This window comes from Aquila chrysaetos, chromosome 12, assembly GCF_900496995.4.
Source record: "Aquila chrysaetos chrysaetos chromosome 12, bAquChr1.4, whole genome shotgun sequence".
Classification (NCBI taxonomy): Eukaryota; Metazoa; Chordata; class Aves; order Accipitriformes; family Accipitridae; genus Aquila; species Aquila chrysaetos.
The window spans coordinates 36,359,082-36,385,426 of NC_044015.1; the positions used below are offsets into that span (position 1 = coordinate 36,359,082).

The 26,345-nt window shown below is 41.3% G+C and overlaps 1 protein-coding gene across 7 annotated transcripts; it reads left to right on the forward strand.

Annotated features, from left to right (window-relative positions):
- Nucleotides 1-25,705, forward strand: PODN (podocan). Of its 7 annotated transcripts, none has more exons than XM_030032912.2 (12): nucleotides 6-302; nucleotides 893-1,259; nucleotides 3,783-4,039; nucleotides 5,769-5,862; nucleotides 7,460-7,524; nucleotides 11,413-11,522; nucleotides 13,788-13,944; nucleotides 15,950-16,065; nucleotides 18,072-18,729; nucleotides 21,436-21,584; nucleotides 23,471-23,672; nucleotides 25,029-25,705. In XM_030032912.2, exons 2-11 carry the CDS (start codon nucleotides 1,223-1,225, stop codon nucleotides 23,637-23,639), a joined length of 1,812 nt encoding a protein of 603 aa, XP_029888772.1. In that variant the 5' UTR covers nucleotides 6-302; nucleotides 893-1,222; the 3' UTR covers nucleotides 23,640-23,672; nucleotides 25,029-25,705. The 7 variants fall into 7 exon arrangements, 6 of the variants coding, with proteins under 6 accessions (XP_029888772.1, XP_029888773.1, XP_029888774.1 ...); XM_030032913.2 differs by having other exon boundaries at nucleotides 1,134-1,259; XM_030032914.2 differs by having other exon boundaries at nucleotides 6-265; nucleotides 1,134-1,259.
- The last annotated feature ends 640 nt before the right edge of the window (nucleotides 25,706-26,345 follow it).

Genomic DNA, 26,345 nt, shown 5'->3' on the forward strand with positions numbered 1-26,345 from the left:
AGAAAAAGCAGCCAGCTTTGTTTTGTTTTTATTTTGGTTTAGTAAAAACACACTTCCCACACTAACTTTTGAAACTTACACGTGGCACAGAGGGGGATCAGTTCCAGTTGATATGAGCCTGGAAGAAGAGAGGGAGGAAATAACTTAATTGCTTTAGACTTTAGTTCAGCTGGAGTCGAGAGGAAAGAATCAGTGTCCCTTTTTTGGAATTCAGCAAGAAGGTCGTGTTCTTGGTGAGGACAGATCCTCTGCAGGTTTTGTGGAGGTACTGTACGGAGCGCTGCGGAACATTCACAAAGCAGGTGGCTTTATATTTAAAACAGTAACTCTGCTGTCAGTGACAAAAAGCTGTGTTGCTTTCTTGGAAGTATTGCTGCACTTAGAGCATACTATGTTATAAACAGTATGTTCCTCTCTTTTTGAAATGTGAGGCTTCTGGGTTAAACATGACCTGGGGGGGTGGGGGGTGGAGAGTGTGTGTGTATGTGTGGTGGAGGGTTGTTTTCATGTTTAGTGCTGTAATATTGGGCTTAGAAGATAAAAAAAAGAGATTGGGTAGATGGGGTGTTATATCAAATCTGGGGACTTTGCCTCTAAGACATTTGTAGTTTCAGTTTATCTATCCCTGGTCCCTGAATATCAGTTGATGGGTTGAAAACCAAGGGGAGTTAAAGGAGTGGGAGATGAAATGCAGGAAAAACTGCTGATCTGTCTGTTTGTGGGTAATTTGAACAAGACCCCCAGGGAATGGGAGGACATTCCCACCTGGAATTCAGATTTTGTGTTGAATGCCGCTAAAATTAAAGATCTCGTAACAGATAGTGCAGCTCCGGTATCCTGCAGTGAAATGCTAAAGCACGCACCGTCTCTGCTTTTCTTCTGTCAATTCCAGCATGCTTTCTTTTGGCATCTCTCATGGATCTTGCAAACTGTGTTGACAAAAAGCAATGGCAGATTGTTTCTTCCCCAAGTCTTTATATTCAGACTATAGCTGCTTCCTCTTTCCTACTCACATTTTCCCATATGGTGACTTTGGAAAATTCCTCTCTGATTTCGTTGGGAAGTGCAGGAAACTCTCGTTGGTAGAAGGTTGCCTATTACTCTCTCTAATTCTGCTGCTCACATCTGGAAAGGATCTGGCTTGGAAAGGGGAGACTCGCTCTGAGCTCAGCGCGTGTAACTGACATGGCATGAGCCGAGGGAGCCTGTGGGGGCAAGAGAAATGTTCTTCTCCATTCATCTGATTTCTGACAGCAAAGGTGAGTTTTTTAGCACTTTATTTTTTTTAAAAGCTGGATTCTCAGACAACATCCAGCAGCCTGCCTTTCAGCTGCAGCTTTTAGAAAGGATATTCAATGTAAGTAGCAAATTCAGTTAACCTGTTGATATTGAAGGAGAGGATGTTTTTCCACCTGTGTGTTTGTGTCCAGTGAGAATGTGTGTGGAGAATAATAGATACAGAGATGAGACATTTTGAGCATGATTCTGTTGTTTATTGAGGTAACTGTAATCACTGAGAAGCATACAGTAACTCCTGAAACTTCAGCTTACTTCTTGAGACTGTGCCTTTTGTAGCATTCTGCCTCTGGTGCTGTGTGGCAGCAAAGTGCAGAAATCAGTAGTGGTTCTGTCTGGACTCAGAAAGATGCAACCACAGAAAACCCTGAGCTGGTTTCAGTGTAACTTCAGTCTTTGGGTGGAAGGACCTGATCCAAAGCCCACTGACAGCAAGGGAGGAGGACTGACTCTTTCTAGTGAGTTTTGAGCTACTCCTTTAGTAAGGTTTCTTAATAAGGCTTTGGATCAGGCCCATGGGAATGAGTTGAAATGGAGTGAGTTACTTCAGACTTTGAACTAAAAGAAAATAAAAATCTTGCCTGGTTTTACTGCCTGCACTCCAGATGCAAGCAGATGTTTCTGTACCCAAAGTGTCTCCCTGTGGCACCAGAGCAGCATTCACTTCAAATGCATTGTAGCAGAAACATGCATATTGATGACAATGGGGTGAGATTGCCTCAGAAATTCTAGTGTGCAATAGATACAATATTTCATGTTAATTTTTTAACATCTTTTCAGCTGTATATGTGCAAATCTATAGAGCCCAATACCAACCATGATGTAACTGTGTGCTATGGGAACAGTGTTGGTATTGTTACAGCAGGGCTGGTTGTGACCTGCATTATAAAAAGGATTTTTTTCTTCAGTTTCTTTTGTAAGTATCTGTAAGGATAAGCTGATATATAAGAAGGATACTTTGTTAGAGATCTGATATATCATACTTTCTGAGATTATTTTCTCTAAGGTTTCTGAAATATTTTCTGAGATTAGGTCACCAAATACTAAGGATTTTAGTAATCCACTGTTGGCATACTCATATGGCCAATTTTGATCTCACTATTAATATCTAGCTGCCATATAAGGAACACCATCTGATCTCTGGAATGTTTTATAAAGGAGATTAATTTCATTATATTCAGCTCTGACAGATATGGAAGCTGTGAAAATAGTGCAGCAAGGGGAAGAGGGATCAAGCAAACAATGTTCAAAGCTTAAAATCACCCAGCGTGTTGGTAGGTAGCAAAGATCAAGACCAAAGCAAAACCATCCATGTCTCGGGATGCTCTGTCCTGTAGTCCCACCTTCTCCCATTTCTTCAAGTGTAAGTCAGTGTTTAAAGAAATTATTTAAGATTTTCATGACTGTGACTGAGAGCAGGATCTCTCCAATGCTTCCCAAGCACCCAAAGTCTATGAAAGCCTCAGAGAAAGTTTCAGCTGGTGCAAAGCAGCAAAGCCCCGTGAATGTAAATGGAGATGTGCCAGTTCTGAGGGCTGCCAGTCTGGCTCTGGAGACATTGTTTCCAACGCAGAGAAGGAACCTGGGCTGGCAGAGGTGAACAGAGTACTTATTTCATATTAAGGTCATGAGTCCATTGTGCTTTTTCACCTGAAAAGATCAGCCTAAATAACAGTTTCTCATCACTGTCGAATACTTCTGTGAGGAATAGCCCAAAGGATAAAAGACAAGCCATTACCAGCCCTTACTGCAAGTGATTATGTATGAAATCTGAGAAGGGCAACAGATGAGACCGAAGGAGCTGGATTAGGGCCAGCTGGCCGGTCCAGTAGATATTCAACTTCTGTTTGAATTATTTTAACCTGCTGCCGGAAAGATAAAAGCTGAATGTTAGCCAGGCCTCTAAGGTTCAGATCAGCACTGTCCAAAATCAATAGGAAGCCCGTTTTGTTTTCGGTAGCCGTGAGATTTTGTTATTGTTCGATGCATGTGAAGCAGCCCCTCCGAGAAAGCATCCCGAGAGCCTGAGTCACTCTTTTCCAGCGCACCTTGTTTGCCTTAACCAGTTTCTTCCCTATGCAAAGCTGCGAGGAAACAGTACGACCAACAGTTACACAGAAATCACATTGCAAAACCTCCTCTATAAATCTCCGGGATCATCTGGCGTTTCTCAATATTTAAAAGAAGCAAGAAATAACTGGAGGTGTCGGGGACGGTGTGGGGGTGCTGCCAGGCCGTAGCCGGGGTCCCGCGGGCGCGTCAGCGCCAGGCTGGCTGCCCGGGGCCGGGCAGCGCTCCTCGGCCTCACCCCGCTCCCCAAACCGCCTTGAAAGGAGGTGAAAAGCACCCAGGGAAAGCGGGGGGGACCCAGGGCGGCGGCGGGGCCGGCGCCTCAGGCTCCGCGGCCCCCGGGCGGGAGCTGCGGCGGGGGGGGCACGGGTGTGTGTGTGCGCGAGGAGGGCCTGAGACGCGGCTCGAGCTTTCAGGGGCGATGCCGGCCGGCGGCCGGGCGCTGCTGACGCTGGGGCTCCTGGCGCTGGGCTGCGCCGCCGCCCGCCCGCCGCCGGTCGCCGACAACGACTTCCCCGAGCGCTCCCCGGAGCGGCGGAGGCCGCCCGGCCCGGTCCCCGCCTGTCCCCGCGACTGCGGCTGCACCCAGGAGGGCGTCGTGGACTGCGGCGGCATCGACCTGAAGGAGTTCCCGCTCCTGCTGCCGGAGCGGACCAACCACCTCTCCCTGCAGGTAAGGGAGCCGAGACACGGCCGCGGGCGAGTCCCCGGGCCGCGGCCGCCCGCGTCCCTGCCTCCGCCGGCAGCCGGCTCCTTCCCGCGCCGGAAGCGGGAGGGGCAGCAGGCCCGGCGCCTGCGCTCGACGGTCGCTCCTGGGGGTGGGCGGGAATCGTCTCCTCACAGATCCGGGGAGGGAGGAAGGTGGGGAGTTCCTCTCCTCGCTCTCTCCCAGCCCCGAGAGGAGAATGACGCTCCTGGGGGTGGGCAGGAATTTTCTCCTCACAGATCCAAGGAGGGGAAAAGGTGGGGAGTTCCTCTCCTCGCTCTCTCCCAGCCCCAAGAGGAGAATTTTTGTCCGAGCTAATAATGACTCTTTCTGGTGAAGGCCTTTCATTCTGAGGTGTCTTTGAACAGGACGGGCCAGGTTACTTCATTAATGAGAATTTTTCTGGCAGCACTACATGTTAGTTAAAGCGTTGTAAACGCAGTGCGCCAGACACAGACCCAAACAGTGTCCCCCAGTGTCCCACCTCTCCCTGCAGCACACGGGCTCAGCGAGGAGCAGGCGTAACATGGCCAAAGCCATCCGTCACCGTGACAGGCGTTGCCTGGGCTGCCTGCAGCCAGGAGGCTAACGTCATGGCTGCGGCAAATGGTCTGCTGCAGAGACATCACGTCTTGTCAGGATAAAGGCATGTGAGGTTATGAGATTCACGCTTCAGGTAGAAGCAGCACCCCGTCCTGGACTGTCCGCAGGTGTCCATGCTCTGCTGTTAGGTAATGGATCCCTATGACCAGCGTTTGGGCAGGCGTCCTTTCCCTGCCTGTGCTCTGACACCTGAGGACGTGGGCAGGGCTGGAGCGTGGCAGCAGCGTGGCCGTCCCTCCTCTGAGCGGTGGCAGTAGTTCCAGGCTTTTCAACGCCTCTTTGGCCCTTAACCAACTGCTTTTTGTTTACTGCTACTATTTGCCAATTCTGTTCAATGGATGAAATGCAGGTTTTGTTCAGAGCTTTCCATCCAAGTGCAGCGTATTTAGAAAAACTGTAGTGTAAGCTGGCATCTTCCTCAGCAGATCTGTCTCAGGCGTGAGCTCACCGTGGCTCCAGCCTCTACTGCTAAAAGCAAAGAAGCTTTTTGGAGCAGCAGCTGTCACTTTCTATGTATTGGCCTGGCTTCCAGCACAGTGGGTCCTTGACTGGTCCCCTAGGTGCTAAAACACTAGAATCACTCATTAATGGTCAAAATGTTAGTCAGCATGTTAATGAATATCTGATGGCAGTCACCCCTGACAGCAGAACCAGAGAAAATGAGCCCAGTTTGACTCTCCCTGCCCGTGACGAGTTGTTTTTAAAACAACATGTAAATAACAGAAGTAATAAACTTGGAAATCCACAGTGCCAACCTTGTAGCAAATGCTTTGCTGCAGCTACGAGGTTTGGCTGTGGCAGATGGATTATAGGCCTTGCCAGGCATAATCACACTCTTTGTGTGCTACTGGTTCATAAGCCGGATATTTCTGGAGATGAGCACAAGCTACGAAACTTGGTTCAGGCCTTCAAATGCTGCTGGGTTTGAATGTCTTGGTTTTGAGATCTGAGCTTGGCTTATTTCGGAGAGAAGTCTTGACAATGATTTGACGTGGTGGGTTCATTTCCAAATTTTATTGGAGTTCCCAGTCTGGGTTTATTGGGATCCTTCTTGGATAGCTTTGCTGATGATTAATACTCTCCATTTTTTTAGAATAACCAGATAGAAGAAATCTTTCCAGAAGAGCTTGCTCGTCTTTACAGACTGGAAACTCTCAATTTGCAAAATAACAGGCTAACTTCAAAAGGTAAGCCAGCAGAGCTGTGAAGTGGACAGAGCCTGTGCCTCCACAACACCAGCTTGAGCAATGAGGACAGTGACAGCTGATAAGGAAAGCCACAGAGTGATGGATTGACTTGGTTGGAGTGGTTAGCTATAAGCCTCACTCCTTTGGCCGTCACACAGATCATGGAGGCACTTTATCATCCGAAACATAATACTCAGTGTATAAGAATGCAGCGTTACTGAACCAGTGGAGGAGACCTGGCAGCAGCACTGTGTACTGTGGCTCGAGATCTTCTCATCCAGGAAACTCCCTCCGGTCCCACAGGCACATCAATGCAATGCACTTGAGAACCAGAAATGTCTACATGCTGAATGATTTCCTTCTGACTGACCTTGTTTCTTAATCCACTTGTTTAGTTCAGCCTAGTCAGTCAGTCAGTTTAGTCCAGTTCAGTCCTTGTCAAATTTGGTATGAATACAAGTAATATATATTGCAAATAAGGGAACTTCTACCCTTCTTCTAAAACCATTTTGATTTTTGTAGGCAGGTTTTGCTTGCTAAGTCATATGCTTATTAGGGAAACTTCACAAGGGGTAAGCAAGGAAAGCAAAAGAAACAGAGGAATGGGAGTAAATAGTAAGTGAGGAGGATATGCGATACAAAAGATAGAATTGTTGTTAACTTGTGTGTCACCCAGTTGCTCTGAATGCTGTTGCTATCCTTATTCCAATGATGGAGAACAGCCTTCACTGAGAATGTGGGCATTATGCATGGAACCCAAAACATAGCACTCTTACATAGCACAAGGAAGGCTGCGCTTAACAGATTCGGACTTTGACATTATTACCTTTGGGGCTTGATGTTTCTTTCACAAGCTTCACTGCAGCTCTGAGTTTCCAATATGTTTTGACATGGGAAATAGCTTCACCTTTGACTTATAGTTATCTAAGTGCCAGGTGAAAATGTTATTTGCAGCCTTTCCATTGTGACAGCAATTGTGCTTGTGTGATCAGCTGGATGTGGAGTGATTCAGCTGCAAATTAATAAGTATTGGGGGAGGGTAAGCTCCGAGTTGGATCAGCTCTCTGAGCTGGTTACTGTGTGGCTGCCTGGATTCTGGGGGAGCAGAACAAGAGAAGGGTTATGACATGCAGATGCTGGTGTTATTTTGGCAACATCATGGTCATAGATCAGATTGATGTGATCATTAAACAACGTCAGATTATGTCCTTCCAAGAAAAATAATTTGCAGATTCATGAGCAAATGACAAAAGAAACTTCTCAGATAGTGTGGTTGCTGCGAGCACCAATAATCAGCTGTACAGCAAGTCTACACAGCTCTGTACCTGACCCTTGCCAGTGGGGTTGGTCACAAGCCTTGCATGCTTTGGATTTTTAATGGTCTTCCATTGCTCTTAACAGTCTGTGGTTGGCTTTTTTAATTAAAAAAAATAAAATAAAGACAACAATAGATCTGAGTCAGATTGTTTGAGTGGCAATGAAAAACATTTAAATCTCACGTTAAAGATATTACCGGAGGGAGAAAGCTACCCTCTGGTATTTTCACTCAGAGGCAATAAGGTGCCAATGTCACTGATGAGTTATTCCTGTTTTTAAGGGTTGCCAGAGGAAGCATTTGAGCATCTGGAGAACCTGAATTACCTGTACCTGGCAAACAATAAGGTAAGAGTCTCACAAGGCTCTCGGAGGTCTTTTCTAATCAAGTTCTGAAAGTTAAACAAGCAAGTCTTCAATTCTTTTACAATACATATCCTATGTAAGTAAGATTGTGCTAAAGTGATATTCTAATGTAGGTTCATATAAGGTCAAGACAATCAGTTAGTGTGCTAAAAAGTTAGAGGGTACACTTGCCGGTATATTTTGAACACTTATTTATTTGTGCAACTGGTGAAAGGTTTCCCTTGTGTGTGTAGGGAGGTACAGAGAGCCCCTGCATTTATAAATTACCACTGTCTTCAGCAGGCTTTGGATCAGCTGCATGCAGATTTGGTAGCTGCCTGTATGCAAATAAGCTGTGGGGTAATGATGTGAAATGCTGCATATCTCATCGGATGAGGCTGGTTGAAAAATTTGAGAACAAACACATCCCAATACCTGTGTTTGAGCCATCAAGATCTGTAAAACGCTATCCAGTTTTCCCTGACTCCCATTCTTACTAGGTTTGATGAGGGGCGAGGATACCCACACACAGTGAAGCTGTGCAAGTTATGAATTTATTCTTTTAGCTGCAGTGGCAGAAGTTGAATTTCTTTTTTAATGAAGAAGGTCCTAGGTGCTTTCCTATTAATGACCCGAGTTGGATGTCATGACAGAAGCACATCTTTCCTGCCAAGGCTAGGAAATGAAATAACTTCTTGCATACCCTTACACCTGGGTGGTTTCCACTATGGCTTTCTTTATCCCCAGTGATCATCCACAAATATTTGCTACAGAAGAAACTGGGATGCCGCAGAAAAATATAAGTTAAAACATCAGGCAGAGCTTCCTTTGTCTACAATAACCCTGCCCTTCCATCCCCCCCTCTGTCTCTCTCTCTCTTTATATGCATGTCTGTATATATATTTTATTATCCTCTTAAAATCTGTGACCTTTTGATGTTTTGTTTATATACATGTGGCCACATTCAGGTTTCAGTCAGGCCAAGACATATCCAGAATCACTCCATAGATTTCTGTATGGAGTGATTGAGAATAGAACCCATTCCTTAGTACAGTAACATTGTGTTCTTTTCTCCCTTTCAAGCACCATTTCCATATAACAATCTTGGCAGTTAATAACTCCATAAAAAGGAACAAGCCAGACTGTGACTAATATTCCAGAACTTTGCACTCCAATTTTCCCTGTGTGACAAAACAAAGTGTTTGGTTTTTCTGGCTTTAGTGCAGAGAGAAAAGGATCCCAAAAGAAAATGCAAACATCAGCGAATGTCAGAACTAGTTATACTGAGAAGTTGTGGACCCACAAAAATAACACATTTCTTTATAAATCACAAGCCAGGACAAACCAGATTGGCTTCAAACTGCATCCACTCTGCAGCAGGAAACACTGCAGATCAAGTAACTGTGGTGTCTGGAGGAGAGCAGGGATTTGCTGGTAGTTTGCTCCTTGTTTTATGGATTATCTTAATGCTGCTTTATCTTCAATTGTGATCTCATCAGATGTAGCTAAATTATCTTTCATAGTTGGTCGGAGAAAAGAAATATCATAGTAGACTAAAAGCCTTCTGTGGCTTATGAGTAACAAGTACTTCAAGTAAAGAATGGATGCTGTATTGTCCTTTTTAATTTTTCACCCCAGTCTCATAATTTGTATCGATCACATAGTATCCACAGTAAGCCTTGTTAATAACAGAAATCTCTTCCACCAAACTGTAGACCAGGTCCTGAGCTATCATTATTATTTACTTTAAGCTGGTGATTTTGGTGACAGAAGGTTTTACATTTCCCTGTATCCCCCAAGTGATATGGGATTCACCTGGATCCAGTACTTCTGTTTATATCAAAGCTTGTTATAAGCAAGAAAACTTGTTCCAAAACTGGTAATAACTTTTGTATAATCCGAGTTCATTGGTTAACTCATTAGTTAACAGTGGAGAAACACTGTCTGCCATATGGAAAGGAAGATGCAGCAGTAAAGCTGCAAGAAAATTGCAGCTGGAGAAATGCAGATTGCTACTTACTAGGCAATATACTAGACAAAGCTACTCAGTCAACTTTATTTTTGCTAACAGTTACAACAATCCAGCACTAATCCTTCAAGCAGTCAACTAGTGAAGACATGAGTCTCATGACTAAGTGCTGAAATGCCAAAGCAAAGTCCTGAGCAAGTGAAAACTCTTTTTGGATGAAACTTCTCTTTCTCCTTCCTCTTTTTTGTGGTTCTGATGTCTCATTTCACATATCTGAGCCATGCCCTTTGTTTTGTATAAAAGTTATGACCTAATAGACGGTGTTTCAAGAGAAAAGCTTTAATGTGCCACTGTGTATGAAAGTGATTAAGTCTGTTTCCTGTGTCTGAATTCTCAATATTATGTCACAGTCGAAACTTCTTTCTTTCTGAGGCACTGTCAGACCTTCCTAGTCAGAGACGAGTGCCTTTATCCACTTCCCTGAAATCATATCTCCCAGATCAGGAGGTGAGAGATTACCGGTAAAGCCAAGAGCAGTACTGTGGCAACTGTAGTAGTATGTAGAATGCCTATTTCCACTGCTTATGTACTATCTGGAAATACTGATAGGAGCGTGATTTGTGGGAAAAGATTTTTTTTGTGTTTGTGACCATTAAACATTTAAGACAGCTTAAGGATGGAGGTTTTGGCACAGGTGAAAATGAAAAACAGTAAATAACGTACTTTCATCTTTTAAAAAACAGGACTGTATTAGGCCCAGACTTTCCTGGCTTTCCTTTTTCCTGTTCTCAAAGCTTTAGATGACAAAGAATTCAGTATCTCCCTAGAAAAGATGTTCTCTCCAGAGCTCTTCAGAGTGCACATAACATATCATAAGAGTGGTCTCATTAGTACTATAGTTAACATCTGTAACCATGGTGATTGCACCTGCCTACTGCAATTCAGTAATCTGCTTCTGTACTCAAGGGTCGTATCTATTACAGCATTCTGTTAATAAGTTGTTTTCCAAGGGCTTAATCTTGATGCATAAATCTTCTGGGTTTACGCTTTCCAGAAAACTGTCCTCCAGCCTGTATTGTAACCTGTATTGTCAGTTTCTAGGTGAACGACTTTGCTATTACCAGTCACTCAGTGAACCTAGCTATTGTATTATCTGGATGCTCTGTAAAACTGAGCGGTTTTGATCATTAGTTTTCACTCCACCAATTTTTGTCCACATGCAGATGTTACAAGCATTATTTTTTAAATTAACTGATAAAAATAGCAACAGACTAAGAGCAAACACATCAAATTCTATACCTCTCATCACCTATAAAGTTTTGGAGACAGGACCTTTCTGTATTTTGTTTCTGATACATCACTTGTTTCATGAACAAAGTATCCCTGTACAGTAGGTCTTTGCTTTGAAGTCCCCTTTGATATTCCATCATTTGGCTCAGAAGCATCCCTGTCCTTTGGGAACCTGAACCCTCCATTGATAAGATCATTGTACATGGATGGAATGTTGGAACAGACATATGAAGTGACGCTTCCCCCCCACAATATACTTTCATAAGAGTAAGTAGTAGGCCACTGTGAGGTGGGTTGGATTTTTTTGGCACAGCAGACTAAGGAACTAGGAACAATAATAAGCAAAGTGTTTGCTCTCTGAATAACAATTTCCTGATTTCTTCCACCAAAAAGAGACAGGACTCTTCCAACCAAAACAAACATTCATATATCTTGGAGCAAAAGTCTGTCTCCTTCCTGGAGAGATTAGTGAGTGAGGACAATTTGTTTTCGTTCATACAATCTGCATTCAGTTTAATTTATTTTTGCCTGTTTAGAGAAAATAAATTTGGAAGTATTTTGTTGCTAGTCTAATACTTGGTTAAAACATTTGTTGCATTTAGTTGGAATTCCCCTGTATATTTCTTTTACAGCTAACAGTGGCTCCGAAATTCCTACCAAATACTTTGATCAGTGCAGATTTTGCAGCCAATTATCTCACTAAGATATATGGGCTCACATTTGGACAGAAACCAAACTTGAGGTAAGGGATCGGGAAGTAAAACAATAATAGTGTTCTGCCACTGCTTGGATCCAGTTGGTGGGTGATAAGAAACTATCTGGCTAAAACATGTTATTGCCTACTTATGTTTTTTGGAAAGAAACTGACTGTTTGTTATTCTCAGCATGAAAGATTAAATAATCTCTCAGACAAACACATTCCAAGGGCTTTTACTAGCTGCCAGACACTTTTGCATAGATAAAAATTAAATTGTCTCCATTTTATTCGTGTATCAGTTATGAGTTGAAAGGAACAGGTTTGGTTTCTCAAAATGGAGATTAACTGTTTAGAAATCCCTAGTTTTATTATAGTCCATTCATTTAAAAAAATGGAATCAGGTTGACAGTACAGTACTCAGTGCAGTTGCGTGTAACTCAACTATATTACAGCTAAGCACTTTAGCACCTTCAGAAGTGGTTCATACCCTCAGGTCTGGTTTCAAAGGTCTCTGCTAGTTTCAGGTTGTGGTTTTCTCAGCTGGATCCAGTGCAGCACATTGGCCCATCTCAAACGCAGATGCACATAGACCACCTCCTGTGAGATACAGTCTTTTCCAAAGGCATTTTGAGTAATCTATATAGACACCGCAGCATCTAAATCCTGCAAAGACATCTCAGACTCTATTGGTAGCAATTTACAAATCCCAAGTTTGGAAGCAGTTAATAATAGCTGACGCAGTGTAGCTCCTACAGCCCAGTCTTGTGATGAACTGAAGAACTCCTCATTCCCACTGAATTAGTTGAGAGCTGAAGCTACTCTGTACTTACTAGGCCTTTAGTCTCGTAGGCTCTTGGTAGCTGAAAAGGCTGAGACACTCACTGATTTGTGGCAATATCTCATCATGAAAGAAGATAGATTTATACATGTGTTCTTCCTTAATCTGAGTTGCAGAAGCTGCTGTGTTTTTATATTAAAATGCTTGCACTCTTCTGAAGTGATTTTTGCACTCTCCTATACCAACACTAATTTTAATCAGAATAGTAACTCATTGATTTCCAAGATTGCTGATATAAAATCCTAACACAGTTGTTTCAGTTGGTTTATTTGCCCCCAGCAGAGTTCACAGTCTCAGACTGATTATTTGGAAAGCAAGGTTTTCAGAAAGGCAAATATTTGTGAGTTAAAAGTACAGCTGACCATGCAGGGTGAACAATATTTTCAGTGTGGCTCTGAACTCCCTGGAGTGTGTGATCACATGACTGTGTTTCCATACTGAGCCTTTCCTTCCTTCCAGAAAGATGTTGCCAAGTCCTCTGCAACTGGTAGAGAATCCATGAACAAGTTAAAAGAGCACACTTTGACACTGTGCCTTTTTGCAGTTTTAACCTGTCTCTACAATTTTAGCTGCCTGCTGCATCTTGGGGTAAACACAGGAAAGGAAGAGGTAATCAAAGTCAGTAAAATCCTATAATTTCTTTTGTTAAAAAGAAGTCAAATTAATTCATTTAGCAATTAAGCCAATGAAAAAGAGGAATAACTTCATAAGGGTCCATTGTTTTATACAGAATTAAAACCCGTGTAAGAAAGAATGAATCCATTTTTAAGAATCTGATTGGAGAAACTCTTCTGTGAATATTAAAGTTGAAAATTAAGAAGGGCAAAGGGAAAATAAGAAACCTTCTTTCTCCCTATCCCAAAGGTTCATTAGAAAACAAAATTCTTCCAGACTGAGTAAATCTGCTGTCTTCCTGTCATTACTCTACGCCTTTCTGAGTTCTAGGAGTAGGAGAGAAACTGTTTCCTGGGGTATCACCAGCCTTCATGGGAACAGAGAGAATGGAGGGGTGAGAGATGCCCCTTTCTTAAGAGGTTGATTTTGCAAGCCCAAGAAGCCCAGATTTGATTCCAAATAGAAGTTAAAATTGGGGGCATATCTATTAATCAGATATGAGTTTTAACCCTCTCCAGTGAGGCCACCACACTGACATTCTTTGTTTCAAAGCGCTGCACAATCCCAGACTTGCACTTAGTTTCTTGGGAAGAAGATAAGGCTACCTGTGAAATTTATAGTCACATGCAGGTTTGGATTTTGAATAGACCTAAATTTCAGAGAGTATTTGGACCAACCATTTTGTTTTGCATCTATATCCCTTGCTAAATTAAAGGGCACATTTTAAAAACAAATCTAATTATCTCAAGGAAAGAAGAAAATATTGAAATATAGTTTTTGAACAGGTTTCTCTTGGTAAACAGGAAGACCCAGATCTCACTCTCTGTTTGACTTCATCTTTTTTCTCCTTCCAACAGATCTGTGTATCTTCATAACAACAAACTTTCAGATGCTGGGTTACCTGATAATATGTTCAATGGCTCTGATAATGTGGAGATACTCATTATGTCCAGCAATTTCTTGAAGTATGTTCCAAAGAATCTCCCTCCAGCACTATATAAATTACACTTAAAGGTAATAACAGCAAGGTTTTGTATTCCTTTACGATTGTGACAAAGTACTGTGTGTGTGTGGAATTCAAACCACACAGCCAAGCCATTTCAGTGCACTTGGAAACATTCCCAGGCCCATTGTAAGTCTCGTCTGCTATATCCTCAACAGTAGCTGTCTCCCATGTCCTTACTTTTTTTCATAAGTAACAGTGTGTTTTTGCAAAACACCAAAATGCTCACAGGGGACAAAACTGCTTTTCTGTGTTTCAGGGGAATGTATTGCAAACGCCTGTGTGGTAGCATTGTTGGTCTCTTCCCTGCATATAATGATATTAATACATATTAGTACAAGAAGGGAGATCATTCTCCATGGCCATCCAGTCATTGGCCTCCCAATTAAGTTTGCCACTGACGATGCTGTTTTCCCTGGCAGCTGCTTACCCACTACATACTGGCTTTGCTCACTAACTCGTTTCACATAGACTACTGTTTTCTAGCATCAGTGATTTTTGTTTGCTACTGAACTGGCAATTCAGACAACACAGAGAAAGTTTGGATCAGTGATTCTTTACTGCTACAACTTCTCCAGCAATAGTGCAATAGCAGAAGTTGTGGTATTAACTAGTCTCCAATATTTTTAATTCTGTGTCATCTGATTTCGATAAAAGCACTTCATCATGTCTGTGCTAGAGATCTCAGCCTTGTTAACAATGGGAGAGCTGCAGTGGTGGGGAGTCCTGGTTCCGCTTGCTCCTAGTGTTGACAGCTCCTTGGACATGTGTAGACTGGAGTCTGTTATCAGCCCCTGGACTTAGGCAGTTCTGTGTTGCCTCCCAGCTTTCTTTTCCCTTGAAGGTTTCACTTGTATTTCCCATTAAAGTCTTCTAGAAAACAGGCTTCTCCAGCTTGAAGAAAAGGCAAACAGCCTCATCCTTTAAATTGCTGGAATTTTTGTGCAAAGTGTGAAGTTACTAGTCCCCTGCATTTTATTGCCATTTATAGGTAATCCTATCTCCTAAAGGGGTCTCAGACTTTGAGGACTACACTTTGAACTCATATCCTTCCCTGCTGTCACCAGTTGTGTTAAGGGCAGAGGAGCTGTAGAGAGAAATGAGCATTTTGTTTTCAAGTACACTGCCTGTCAGTAGTAACATTTACCTTGATGTTTTGACTGGGAAAAAAACAGGACAATGAGAAATAAGAGACAGCCAGTAGTAGACCAAAAGTGTCCAAAAGGTGTACTTTAGATGTGACAGATCTTTTTTTTTTCTTTCACTATTCATTGAGACACTCAGCCAAATCTGTCTGTGGTGTCATCCACTTTATATTAGTTGGCACATGAATCTAGTCTAGTCTGGCCATCACGTTATTGTATATATGTGGGTTGTGGGAAGTTTAACAATTTCAGTTTCAGTGTTTTATATATCCTTTTATAATTCCTAGTGTTTTATATATCCTTTTATAATTCCTACAGTTCCTGTATGGAATTTCTAAGTGGAATTTAGTTTTATGTTTTGCTCGTGTCTGCCTGCTGGTTACTCCAAAGCCACACTAAGGCAATAGGAGTAATTATTTTGGAATCTACACTGCAGGAACTGTACCTTTTGGAAGGCCATTAATGCTGGAAGGATGGCTGGTTCCCAGCTTCCAACCTAATTCTTCTTTATGATGAAATCTGTCTTAGAAAATCCAGAAATTTTAAGCAAACTCCAGAGGTAGTTGCCTAGATTACATTATACATTTGCACAAAGGTGGAAGGACTATGAATGCAAAATAAAACTGTCCAGGGGGTGGGGGGAAAATTCTAACTCCTTAGCCCAAAGATTCCATGGGGAATCAATAAAAATAGGTTGTAATATTTCAGTCTGGTATTTGTATTTATTTCTTAAGCAGAAGTATAATGCCCACTGAAATATCTTATGTCTAGCCCTTTTGAAGTTTAATTGCCTGGTGCTAGTTGAGCAGAACCTGAATGTCCTATGTTGTTTCATGCTAAATAATGTGCTTTATGCTTCTGGTGACTCTAGAACAACAAGCTAGAGAAGATTCCCAAAGGAGCCTTCAGTGAACTTACAGGTCTGCGGGAGCTGTATTTACAGAATAACTACTTGACTAATGAAGGAATGGACAATGAAACTTTCTGGTGAGATTGAGATCTGTAGTTTGTACCTCTGTATCTGTCTACCTCCTCTGGTACAGTAGTACACCTACTGAACAAAGTACATCTTAAAAAGTACATTTATTAAAAGCTGCATGACGTTATGCATTTCTCTGCTAAGTCTTTATGAAAAGTCTTAGATTCAGATGCTGCCATTCAAAAGCAAAGGTCTGGATGAGTGGTTTGAATTCATACTGCAGAATACTTTTATACAAAAGACACTGAACATCAGACTGCATCACTCCCTGATTGCCACAGACCCAATCACACCAGGTACTAAGTGCCTTCTGGAAAAAGGCCACCTAGAACAATCTTGAAAGCTGGTCTCTGTTCTTCCAGACCACTCAAAAGTGAGGTTAGTTGGGACTTTCCAGTTTGAGGGACAGCTGACTGGAAGTTAAGGCCAGACCTTCATCTTTGCTAAAGCCACTTCTGTGTTTCTGTGAAGGTGACCTGAAAGCAGCCACAGATACACAGATGTGAATTCATCTGGCACAGCTGTACCCCAGTGCAGATGATTGCTGCAGTAGGCAGGGATGCAGTGGTGCTGCTCAATAGCCAGATGGCTGCAAAAGCTTTGCTACAAACCAGTGCAACAGGAATAGCCTTTGGCTGTCCTAAATTTAGCCTGGAACTTAGCACTTCAAAAAGTTAACATTTGTGTCTCTGCTTTCACTGGATGCTGCCCTTGTTCTACGTGAAAATCCAGATCACATAATCTGTCCTGCCCATAACTTAATTCTGTAAACTTTTCTGATCTCCAGACATGAAAATGTATCAAACTGTGCTTTCCTTTTCCACTTCCCACTCCCAGAAACCTCCCTTAGTAATTTGCCATAGCTGTGTTGTGTCTGCCCACAGATCATGTTGGACATATAATTTCTGTTAAGATTTTGATGAACAGAGTACAGTGGCTACAGTCACAGTCAGCAGAGGGGGTGGATATTGCTCCTTGCTCTCATGATACTGTCTGTACAGCATAGCATAGTGCTACTGAGATGCACCCAAGCTGGGGAAATGTTACGGCTTGCAGCAATGAAGTGATTTACCCAAAGAGTATATTTGCTCATTCAGAGCATGTTTGGATAGTTGTGAATAGCAGTGTAGTAACCAGTAAGTAATGCCTGTAATGCATTAGTTCTCCCATTTCCTGAAAACTTTCTAGTCATCTGCAGTGGGTTACATAGTGCCATGCAGATTAGAAGTCTCATTTGAACTGAGAAACTGACTTGAAATACAAGGGAATACAGGGCTCCTCAGTCCTGGCATATAATACCATTGATCCACATCCAGTTGGTATAAGGGGCTGGTCTGAGGATTTATTTTAGCTTCAACTGAGTCCGTGGAATCCAGATTCAGTAGCTTACACAAAGCAGCTCTAGCCCTGACTCACTTCCATAATGCTGGAGGGTCAGGAGAAGTTCACTACCTTAGCCTAGGACATTGAATTAGCATTCCTACTTTTCATAAGAGTAACATTTTGTCATCTAAAAAGCAGACCTGCTTTTCAATTTCAATATACACTTTCAGAGAGACAGAAATTACTCATGCTCAGGCTATATTTCTGTGAAAGCAAGAGCTAAATTCTGTGTTCTAATGGTGCGCCCACAGCATCTTTCTTGTGGTATTTGTTCACTGAAATTGCTCATATGTCGCTATCTGTGGTGTCAAATGAGAGAACAGCAGACTGCAAAACTGATCTCAGGTCTCAGCCCAGTGGCAGTTTGGATGTCTGTGGACTCTAGCAAGTTCTCTTGCTAGTGTGGCTGGGGAGCAATGGCAATGCCTGGTTCTAATCCCTAATGGCAGTGTGGGAGCTCCCTGTTTTGCTGTCCACATCAGTCATATCATGAGACAAAGAAGGGCAGTAGTGCGAGCTGTGCTGGGTAAAAAGACTCTAAAGCAAAGATTGTAAAATCCTAGGGGAAGTTGGTTATTGTTTCACCTTGCAGAATCTAAATGGAGAGTGTTTTCTTTCCTGCTTTCCCAAGGAAATTGTCTAGTCTTGAATATCTGGATTTGTCCAGCAATAACCTCTCACAAATCCCAAGTGGTTTACCTCGAAACATCGTCCTCCTCCACCTGGAGAAGAATGCAATTAAGGTGATTGGCAGAGATGTCTTGACCCAAATTAAGAACCTGGAGTACCTTCTGCTCCACAATAACAAATTAAAAGCCCGAGGTATTCACCCATTAGCCTTCCAGGGCTTAAAGAAGCTGCACACTGTCCACCTGTACAACAACATGCTGGAAAGAATTCCCAGTGGGCTGCCCCGACGAGTGAAAACACTTATGATCCTTCATAACCAGATCTCTGAGATTAACAGGAATGACTTTGCTACCACTTACTTCCTTGAAGAGCTGAACCTGAGCTACAATAAGCTCAAAAGTCCCCAGATCCATCGGGAGGCCTTCCGTAAACTGAGGCAACTAAAGTCCTTGGATCTTTCTGGAAACAATCTCCACACGGTGCCCTTCGGCTTTCCAAAGAACTTGCAGATTCTGAAGCTGAAGGAGAACGAGATAAGCATCATCCCAAAAGGGACTTTGTCTGGGATGACAAAGCTGCGGGAACTGTATTTGAGCAACAATAAACTGAAAGTAAATTCAATTTATTCACGAGCATGGAGAGAACTCAGCAGTCTCCAGGTAGAAACATCACCTTCTCTAATTGTTTTGGTAATGCTGATGTCCTCGTCTGTCTGCCTAAGCCAATTTGTATAGCACCAATACTAGACGTGCTTGGTCCTCGTGTTCTGGGCTTGCATTGTAAGTGCTACACCCTCTGTTTCTAGAGTAGAAGTGATGTGCTGTTGTGCCAGAGGTGGGTACCTGCCACTGCTGACCAGAGTGGTGGTCCACTGTGTACTGCTAATACTGGGAAATGTAAAAACATCTTTGCTTCTGAACCCTAACGGTGTCCTATATTTTCAGATAAACATTAGTGAATGCTGTCATTAAAACTGAAATTATGCCTTTTAAATAGCTTGTCTCCCAAAAGATTTAAAATCAGCTCTGAAGAGAGACAGCAGGAGGAAGGAATGCATAAACAAAAACACTCTTAATTCTCAAAGCCCCCACATCAGCTTATAGTCAGACAGGCCAAGCTGTAGGATTTAGCAGCTCAGCTGGCTAAGGCACCTGGATAGCAGCTAGGAGGTCTGGATTCAATCAGCAGTCTTCTCGTTTGCTTAATTGTTGGAGAAAGTTAAACACAAACCATAAGGCAGGCAGGAACAATCACATTTATGCTGTGCCAAATGACCTTTCAAAATTGTTACGCTGGCTGAAGGATTTGTCTGCATTTCCTTTTAGGCAACAGCCTGTTTCCTGCAGTAAAAGGTATTACCTATGTCATATGGCAACCATCTAGGGTGCATATGGTTAGGTCACTGTACAGGCAAAGTTTGTATGTCTCAGAGCAGATCAGGGATAAGGGGCATGGAGCATATGTCACACTGGCCCCCAGTGTGTTTTCAGACAATCCAAACATTTATCTATGTGAACATTTCCCTTTCTGTTGTTTCTGGGAATAAACAATAGCTTGTTTTTCAGTTAATGTGAATCAGCAATGCAGCAACAGCATCTGTAGAGCTGTTGGTTTGCATCAGCTGCAGATTTGGTCCATGGCTTTAATAATACATTTTGCATTTGTTTGGTGCCTCGCTGATAAATGTGTGTGTGTGTGTGTGCGCGCGCGCTAATATATCTAAGATGAATAGTAGTCTGGAAGGAAGACACTGTTGAGAATTACAGATGCTGGAATTGTTTCACTGCAGTAGCTTAATAAAATGTAGGTAGTCACTTGCGTTGTTTCTTTTTCAAACAAAAATGGGTCATGAGACCTGTTAGCTTTAGTTGTTGGTTGGAATGACAAGCTCTCCTTCTTGACAGGCCTGATTCATAGCTACTTCACGTTACTTTTATTCTACTGTCACTCCCTTGTAGTCAGTGTCAAGCCAGAGTAACGTGTTGCTGAATCAAACATTGGCCCTTCAGTTGTACCTACCCCACAGCAAACCCTGTTCATATTAAACAAGGTTAAGATAATAGCACATTCTTAAAATTCTGTTAGACTAATGGTGCATTGTTGGCTGTTGCTTTTTTCTGGAACAGTGTTACTACTTGTTAGTTATTTCCATGATAGTACATATGAATCTTTTTTATCATTAAGGGCTTAACTGTGAAATTGGTTTGAGTTGGTGCACTGGAGTGGAATTGACAAATAACCATCACGTAAGATCCTGATCATGTGTGTACTTAGCATATACTTCAGTCCACACTGTTTCCATGGAAATCACTGAAGACTATCTGCAATTGCAAAGCTAGACATTTACATAATTGTTTGGCAGACTGGGGTTATGTGGAGAATAAAAACACTGAAATCATGACAATCATTTGCAGAAGTGTAGCTTTGAATAATCTGTAACTAGTGTGTCAGCTTGGTGCTATGAAAATGCTACAATACAGGATAAAACAACACTTCTATTGATCCATTTTCTTGCATAAAATTAATCTGAGAAATTATCATGGCCTTTAGTCCTGATGTCTTCATACATTGTCCATGTTAGAATACTTCCATATGTTTTTATGTGTAACTATAACTAGTCACTAACCTTAGCTAGTGAAGTGTTTGCAGTAGCAGCTTTCAAGGAATTCCCATGCATATCTGAAGCCCAGTCTGCTTTTAATTCACTTGAAGCAGGCATGGGCTAAAGCCTGGGGACAGAGATAAAGAAATGCTGGAACTCCTAAACAAAACATCATGGTGTCTCATGTGAAATCATGATGCTAAATAGTAATGTAAGAGAGCAGAATTGTCATGGCCGCACTTACCTTGATGCAAATTAAAAGGTAGATTAAATTAGTTTACGCTGTAATAAATATCACTTCATTTTTTCCACCGTAAACTCAAACTGAACCTTTCTGCATGGCTGACAATTTGCAATGTCCACTGTATACATGGTGTTTGTCATTTTCCTGACCTCACCAGAAGGGAGAGGTTCTGAAGCAGACTCACCAAAGTACCATCTGAAAAATAAAGACTGTTTCCAGATGATTTTCAAATGCAACAAATCCTGGATAAGCTTTGCATAAACATCTCACTTCTGCACTGTTACCATACTAAGTTTTTTATAAGTGCATATATATATATATATATATATGTATTTTTATAGGCTTATGTGTATGTGTGTGTATATATATTTTAAAAAGAATGGATAAACTTCCAAAGGAAGGGGGGGTGTGCATAGAGCCAGCCTTTGGAAGCTCATTTGTTGTCAAATACCTTTTTGGAGTGCTGCTAATATTTAAATTCAATTATTTATTTGACCCCTTGTTGTCTCTTCCTTGCAGTCACTAGACATGGCTGGCAACCAGCTGACTTCTATCCCATCAGACCTGCCAGAATCTCTGGAATATCTGTACCTTCAGAACAACAAGATCACAACGGTTTCAGAGAATGCTTTTGAATCCACGCCCAAAATAAAGGGGATTTACCTCAGGTAAGGTCAAGTTTCCACTTCAACACACAAAATTTCTTCTTCTTCATCCACTTTATAACTGCTTACTTTTTAGAAAGTGTTTAAAATCCTAACGTTCTAAATAAGCAACTTTGGTTTATAGTAATGTATGATGAAACTATTTTCATCTGCTTAGAAGAGACATGGATACACATAATAAGCTCTTTCTGTTCGGAGAGTTTGTCTTTTCTGTGCTTATTAGAATGGATTAGGCATGTTAGAAATTCTGGGAAATTAATGTTTAACATTATGTCATATTCCAACATTCAGCTGTGAGCTAAAAGTTTACAGTCCATTTGTAGAACTACAGCTTCGCCTGTGTCTGTTAGCCCTGGATTTTGACAAAATCCCCCTCTAGTGAGGTGCATATGACTAATCTTGAAGTTGTGTGCATTCACTTGATAGTTTTGTCAGAAACAGATGACAAGTTACAACTGTGACAGTTATGTAACTAAGTTTAGAAGCTTTTCTGGTTTTTTTTCCTACTCTGTCAGTTGGATGAGGACTTTGTTTTTCTAGGTTGACAGATAGTGACCTTTATTACATATAATGTAAATTCACAGTAATGTAACTGATTCAAGCAGAGATTTATACCAGAAGTGAAGCAAGAATCTGGCCCAGTAATATATTCAATTTTAATCTGATGGAACATTATTGAAAATATTGCTTAAAAGTAATTTATGAACCTCTACAGAATATTTGGTTAAGCTGATCCAATGTATGTGTTCAAAAAGCCTAGGCTGCCTGCTGCACAAGACTAAATATGGCCTTATTTTGTCTGTATGCAACTAAACTGTTCTGTAGTTCTGAATAGTTCTGAAGCATACCTTTTTGGATGAGTGATTCCATACCAAGCAAATAAAATTACAAAGTCTGGTGTAAATTAGAGCAGTCTGTCTATTCAGCTGCTCACATTTATGAGATTTTAGTGAATGCTTGGATGCAAACCAGAAACCACATACCACATTCTATATTTTTATATAAAGAGAAAAAAGGAATTTGCAAAACTGTTTTGCTAACATATTTAGGAGGCACCTCCACCCAAGCTAAGTTGTATTTCTTAATGGGAGGCTATTAATCACTGCAATGCTGTGAAACCATAATATACATCTGGAATATTCGACAGAATATGATTTTAAGCATGTTTGAGAGCAACATACTAAGCAGTATATGCGAGAGGTTCTTAAATTGCAGATTAGTTTATTTATATTCCCGGAAACCCAAATAACAGATGAAAAATTATTGCATGTTGCTTTGTTTCTAAAGGGGTACTTTGTACCAGTATTTTGAGTTTTGTGAGAGAAGAATTAAACTATCAAGGGATGACACAGAATTTTATAAAAAATCAAGTTACACTTTGAAATGTGGGCTATGGAGCAGATGCCTTTCCTCTCTGGGAAGGAGAAAGCAGAATACCAAGAGAAAGAATTTGTGGGGGAGGAATTCCAATATTACGTTTTTTTTCCTTGTAGAATACGGTTATAGAAGGGGGAAGAGGGGCTGGGGCAGAAAGAAGTAGGAGTTTTTCAAAAGCTTGATCAGTGAACTTGAAATCAGTGGGAAATACTTAATGTTTCCCAATATTTTCCTGCAAGGTCCTTTGTGGTGATACAGAGTGCTGTCAGCAAACATTTTTCAGTCACTGCATTTACCTGCTTGCTAATCAGCACCTGCTTTCCCTTCCTTTTTCCATCCAGAGGAGTCAGTACTCCTAGAGTGCTGTTGTGGGTCAGTGTAATGTTAGAGTAACTTGGGTCAGTGTAAGTTAGTGTAACTCTGCGGAATGGTTTCCTCCTAGTCTCCTCATTTCTGTGCTGGATATAAAAATGAGTTTTTTATAACAGGAAGGCCTTTTTGTTTGTTTAAAGGTTTAATAAGATTGCAGTTGGAGCACTGAAGGAAAGTACCTTCCAAAACCTAAAGCACTTACAGGTACTGGATATTGAAGGGAACCTTGAATTCAGCAACAGTTCAAAGAATAAGGATGACTCAGAAGAGGAAATGGAAGATGAGGAAGAGGAAGAAGAACTGAGATAAAATGTGAACTCACACAATCACATCATGTGGGAGGTAACAACTGTAGTTTAGTTAAATCAAGGACCTAGTTCTCAGACTCTTGTATAAATAATTCCAATTTACAAGTGTGATTAAAACATAACAAGTGGGTGTCTGAGCCCTGGACTCAAAGACTTCCACTAAAACATGACTGGGAATTGCAGAATCAAAAAGGGTTGAAAATACATTATTTTGTAAAATGAAATGGTCAGTATAGATCTGTGTTTTATCAGAGGCAGTGGGCTGTTCATAGTGGCATCTGCTTATAGCCAGAGCAGACACAGTAAGTAAATATGAAGGTCATTATTTACTGATTCTGGTAACAAAAAATGAAAAGGTATTTTATGATATTTTTAAGCAACTAGTTCAAAAGGAAAACAAAGAACAAGCTGTGAAGCTTACTGATGCAGAAGACCATGTGAAAATTGATTAAAGAGATTAGACAAATTAAAGGAAGATAGACCCATTGGTGTCTGTTAAACACGGCATTAAGATTACAACCTCTGTCTCAAACAGTCCTTAAATCACTGACCACTCAGAGTGGGAAGATAATGCTATCGTTGGCATATTTCTTATGGAAAGAATATCTACTTCAGGTCACTTTGGGAGGTGGCATGCAGTGCTGGATTGATGCCTGGTCCAGGATAGCCAGTTCTCACAACAGCCTGTGCTTTTGCTACTGCTCAGTTGGTGACGGTTCATTGCTCACTTCACCAGATTCACTGGAAGGCCTCTGGCCAGTTACAGGTTGTGATTGATGCTGACTTTGCTTCCAGACTGGTAATTGAAATTGAGATCTCAGTATTCCATAAACAATCTGGCCAGCCACTCAATCTCTGTAGTTGAACCTCTTTTTTTTTTTTCAACTGCAGAAGAAAAGATGAAGGGAGAATTATGTTTGAAGAATATGCATTTTTCTGTAAGAAGAAAAGGGATCTGCCTGATGCATCTCTTAAGCATTTTATGTTCAAAGATGATGAGGTTCAAGACACTACTCTCTACTTTTGGAGATATAAACTCTAAGACTTGAAAAAAAATGTTTAGTTTTGTCCCTAATCAACATTTTGTCATAGGGAATGACACAAGGAATTGCTAGGAATGGTGCTAATATGCTGAAAAGATGATGGGGCTTGAAAAGGGCAGAAGCTACTTGGAAAGTCAAACGTTAGACTTGCTGGCTGGGCTGTATGAAGACTTTGTGAGAGAAGAAATAATTTACATCTACAGATTTAGAGTACATATTACTTCCGAATCAAAACATCTCTGGTTTGGTTTGGGGCACGTGTGACATGTCAGCAGGTACTAAGTTTAGCATATTCTGAATTCTGTATTCCATTATGTAACTGATTTTGTTTTTCTGATGTTTTGCAGGAAAGCATATGGAAAATTACATATATGTCTATGTGTATATATCTATATAGACATACAGAGAACACTTAGCAAAACGTGCAATGAATTACGCAGAAACTGTCATGGCACTGGGCCAGGCTCACGGAAGACAGTGTGTTACAGTGCCTTATTCAGGGAGAGACCCTGAATGCCTTTCCAAAGCTTCCAAATCATCTTATACAAGACCCAGGATCATAAGGGATTGCTCTGGAACTCACAAAAGCTGGCTTTTGTTTCTTCTGTTTCTCTTCCTTCACTGTTTCCATCTGTAATAACAATATGGGACTGTTTTGAACACATGCCTTCAAATGCTGTTTTTGTCACTGCATTTTAAGTGAACCATGTATATGCTTCTTTTCTTTTCCTCCACCCCAAAGAAGCTGTTGTTGATCAGGTGAGATGGGTATTTGCAGTAGTTTCATATGTAGAGCAGTATATGAGGCATTTTGGTCATCAAGCAGCAGTAGTAATTCTGGATGCAACTATTCCTCTGTTATAACAATGTGTATATTTGGATGAGAAAAACAAAGTAAGGCTGGATCCCATAATATTTTATCTCTACTGCCAAAGCCTGCAGTATCTGCCTGTTTTAGAAAAGTTTTAAGATAAAACAATTGCTCTTGTGAATATATATAAAAAATCTGTATGTCTGCCTTCCAGAGCTCTGGTAAAGTTTCTGTCTTGCTGGTTTTTGCCCGTGTGGCAGCTGTGTGAACGTCTCCGAAAGTATGTCCAGAAGATTGAGTAACAGTATGCAGTTTAATATATGTGGTAGAATTTTTTACATATTGTATATCATTCACATTAAGAGTCAGAAGTGAGACTAATGAAGCAAAAGAGATAAGTGAGTGTGGGGTTTCTTAGGAGAAAACGGTTAAGCATCAAGAGAAATTTCCATGTTTAGTTCAACTCTGGAGACAGTGCCTGCTGTCATACTCTCTTAAATCCTCACCTATTTTATGGTGTTGAGTATTCTCAGCTTCTGTTGGAATCATGGAAAATAAGGAAACCAAGGAAAAGAAGACCTACAGAGGTACCTGGATGGCAAGTTTCTTATTTGATTATAATGTCCTTCATCTGAGGTAGCTAATCTGCTTGATGAAATGGTCTTTTCTTTTGAGGATTTGTGATTGAACACATGTTGTTTTGCATACTGCATTCCAGGATTTACTTGGAAACACAGTTGGCTTAATTCTTTACCAGCTGTTTTCCTGCTGGAGAAGATCTAGTTCCACACTCTCCCTTTGGGGTCACGTAGCACATGACAGTAATTTCAAGCTGATATTTCCTACCTTAGAC

Excerpts from the sequence above, each read along its gene's own strand:
- PODN (XM_030032911.2), top strand. The coding sequence starts at position 1,223 with ATGTTCTTCTCCATTCATCTGATTTCTGACAGCAAAG. Across the intron at positions 1,260-3,782 it reads TCTGATTTCTGACAGCAAAG|GGGCGATGCCGGCCGGCGGC; the intron begins GTGAGTTTTTTA and ends TCGAGCTTTCAG. Across the intron at positions 21,585-23,470 it reads ATAAAGGGGATTTACCTCAG|GTTTAATAAGATTGCAGTTG; the intron begins GTAAGGTCAAGT and ends GTTTGTTTAAAG.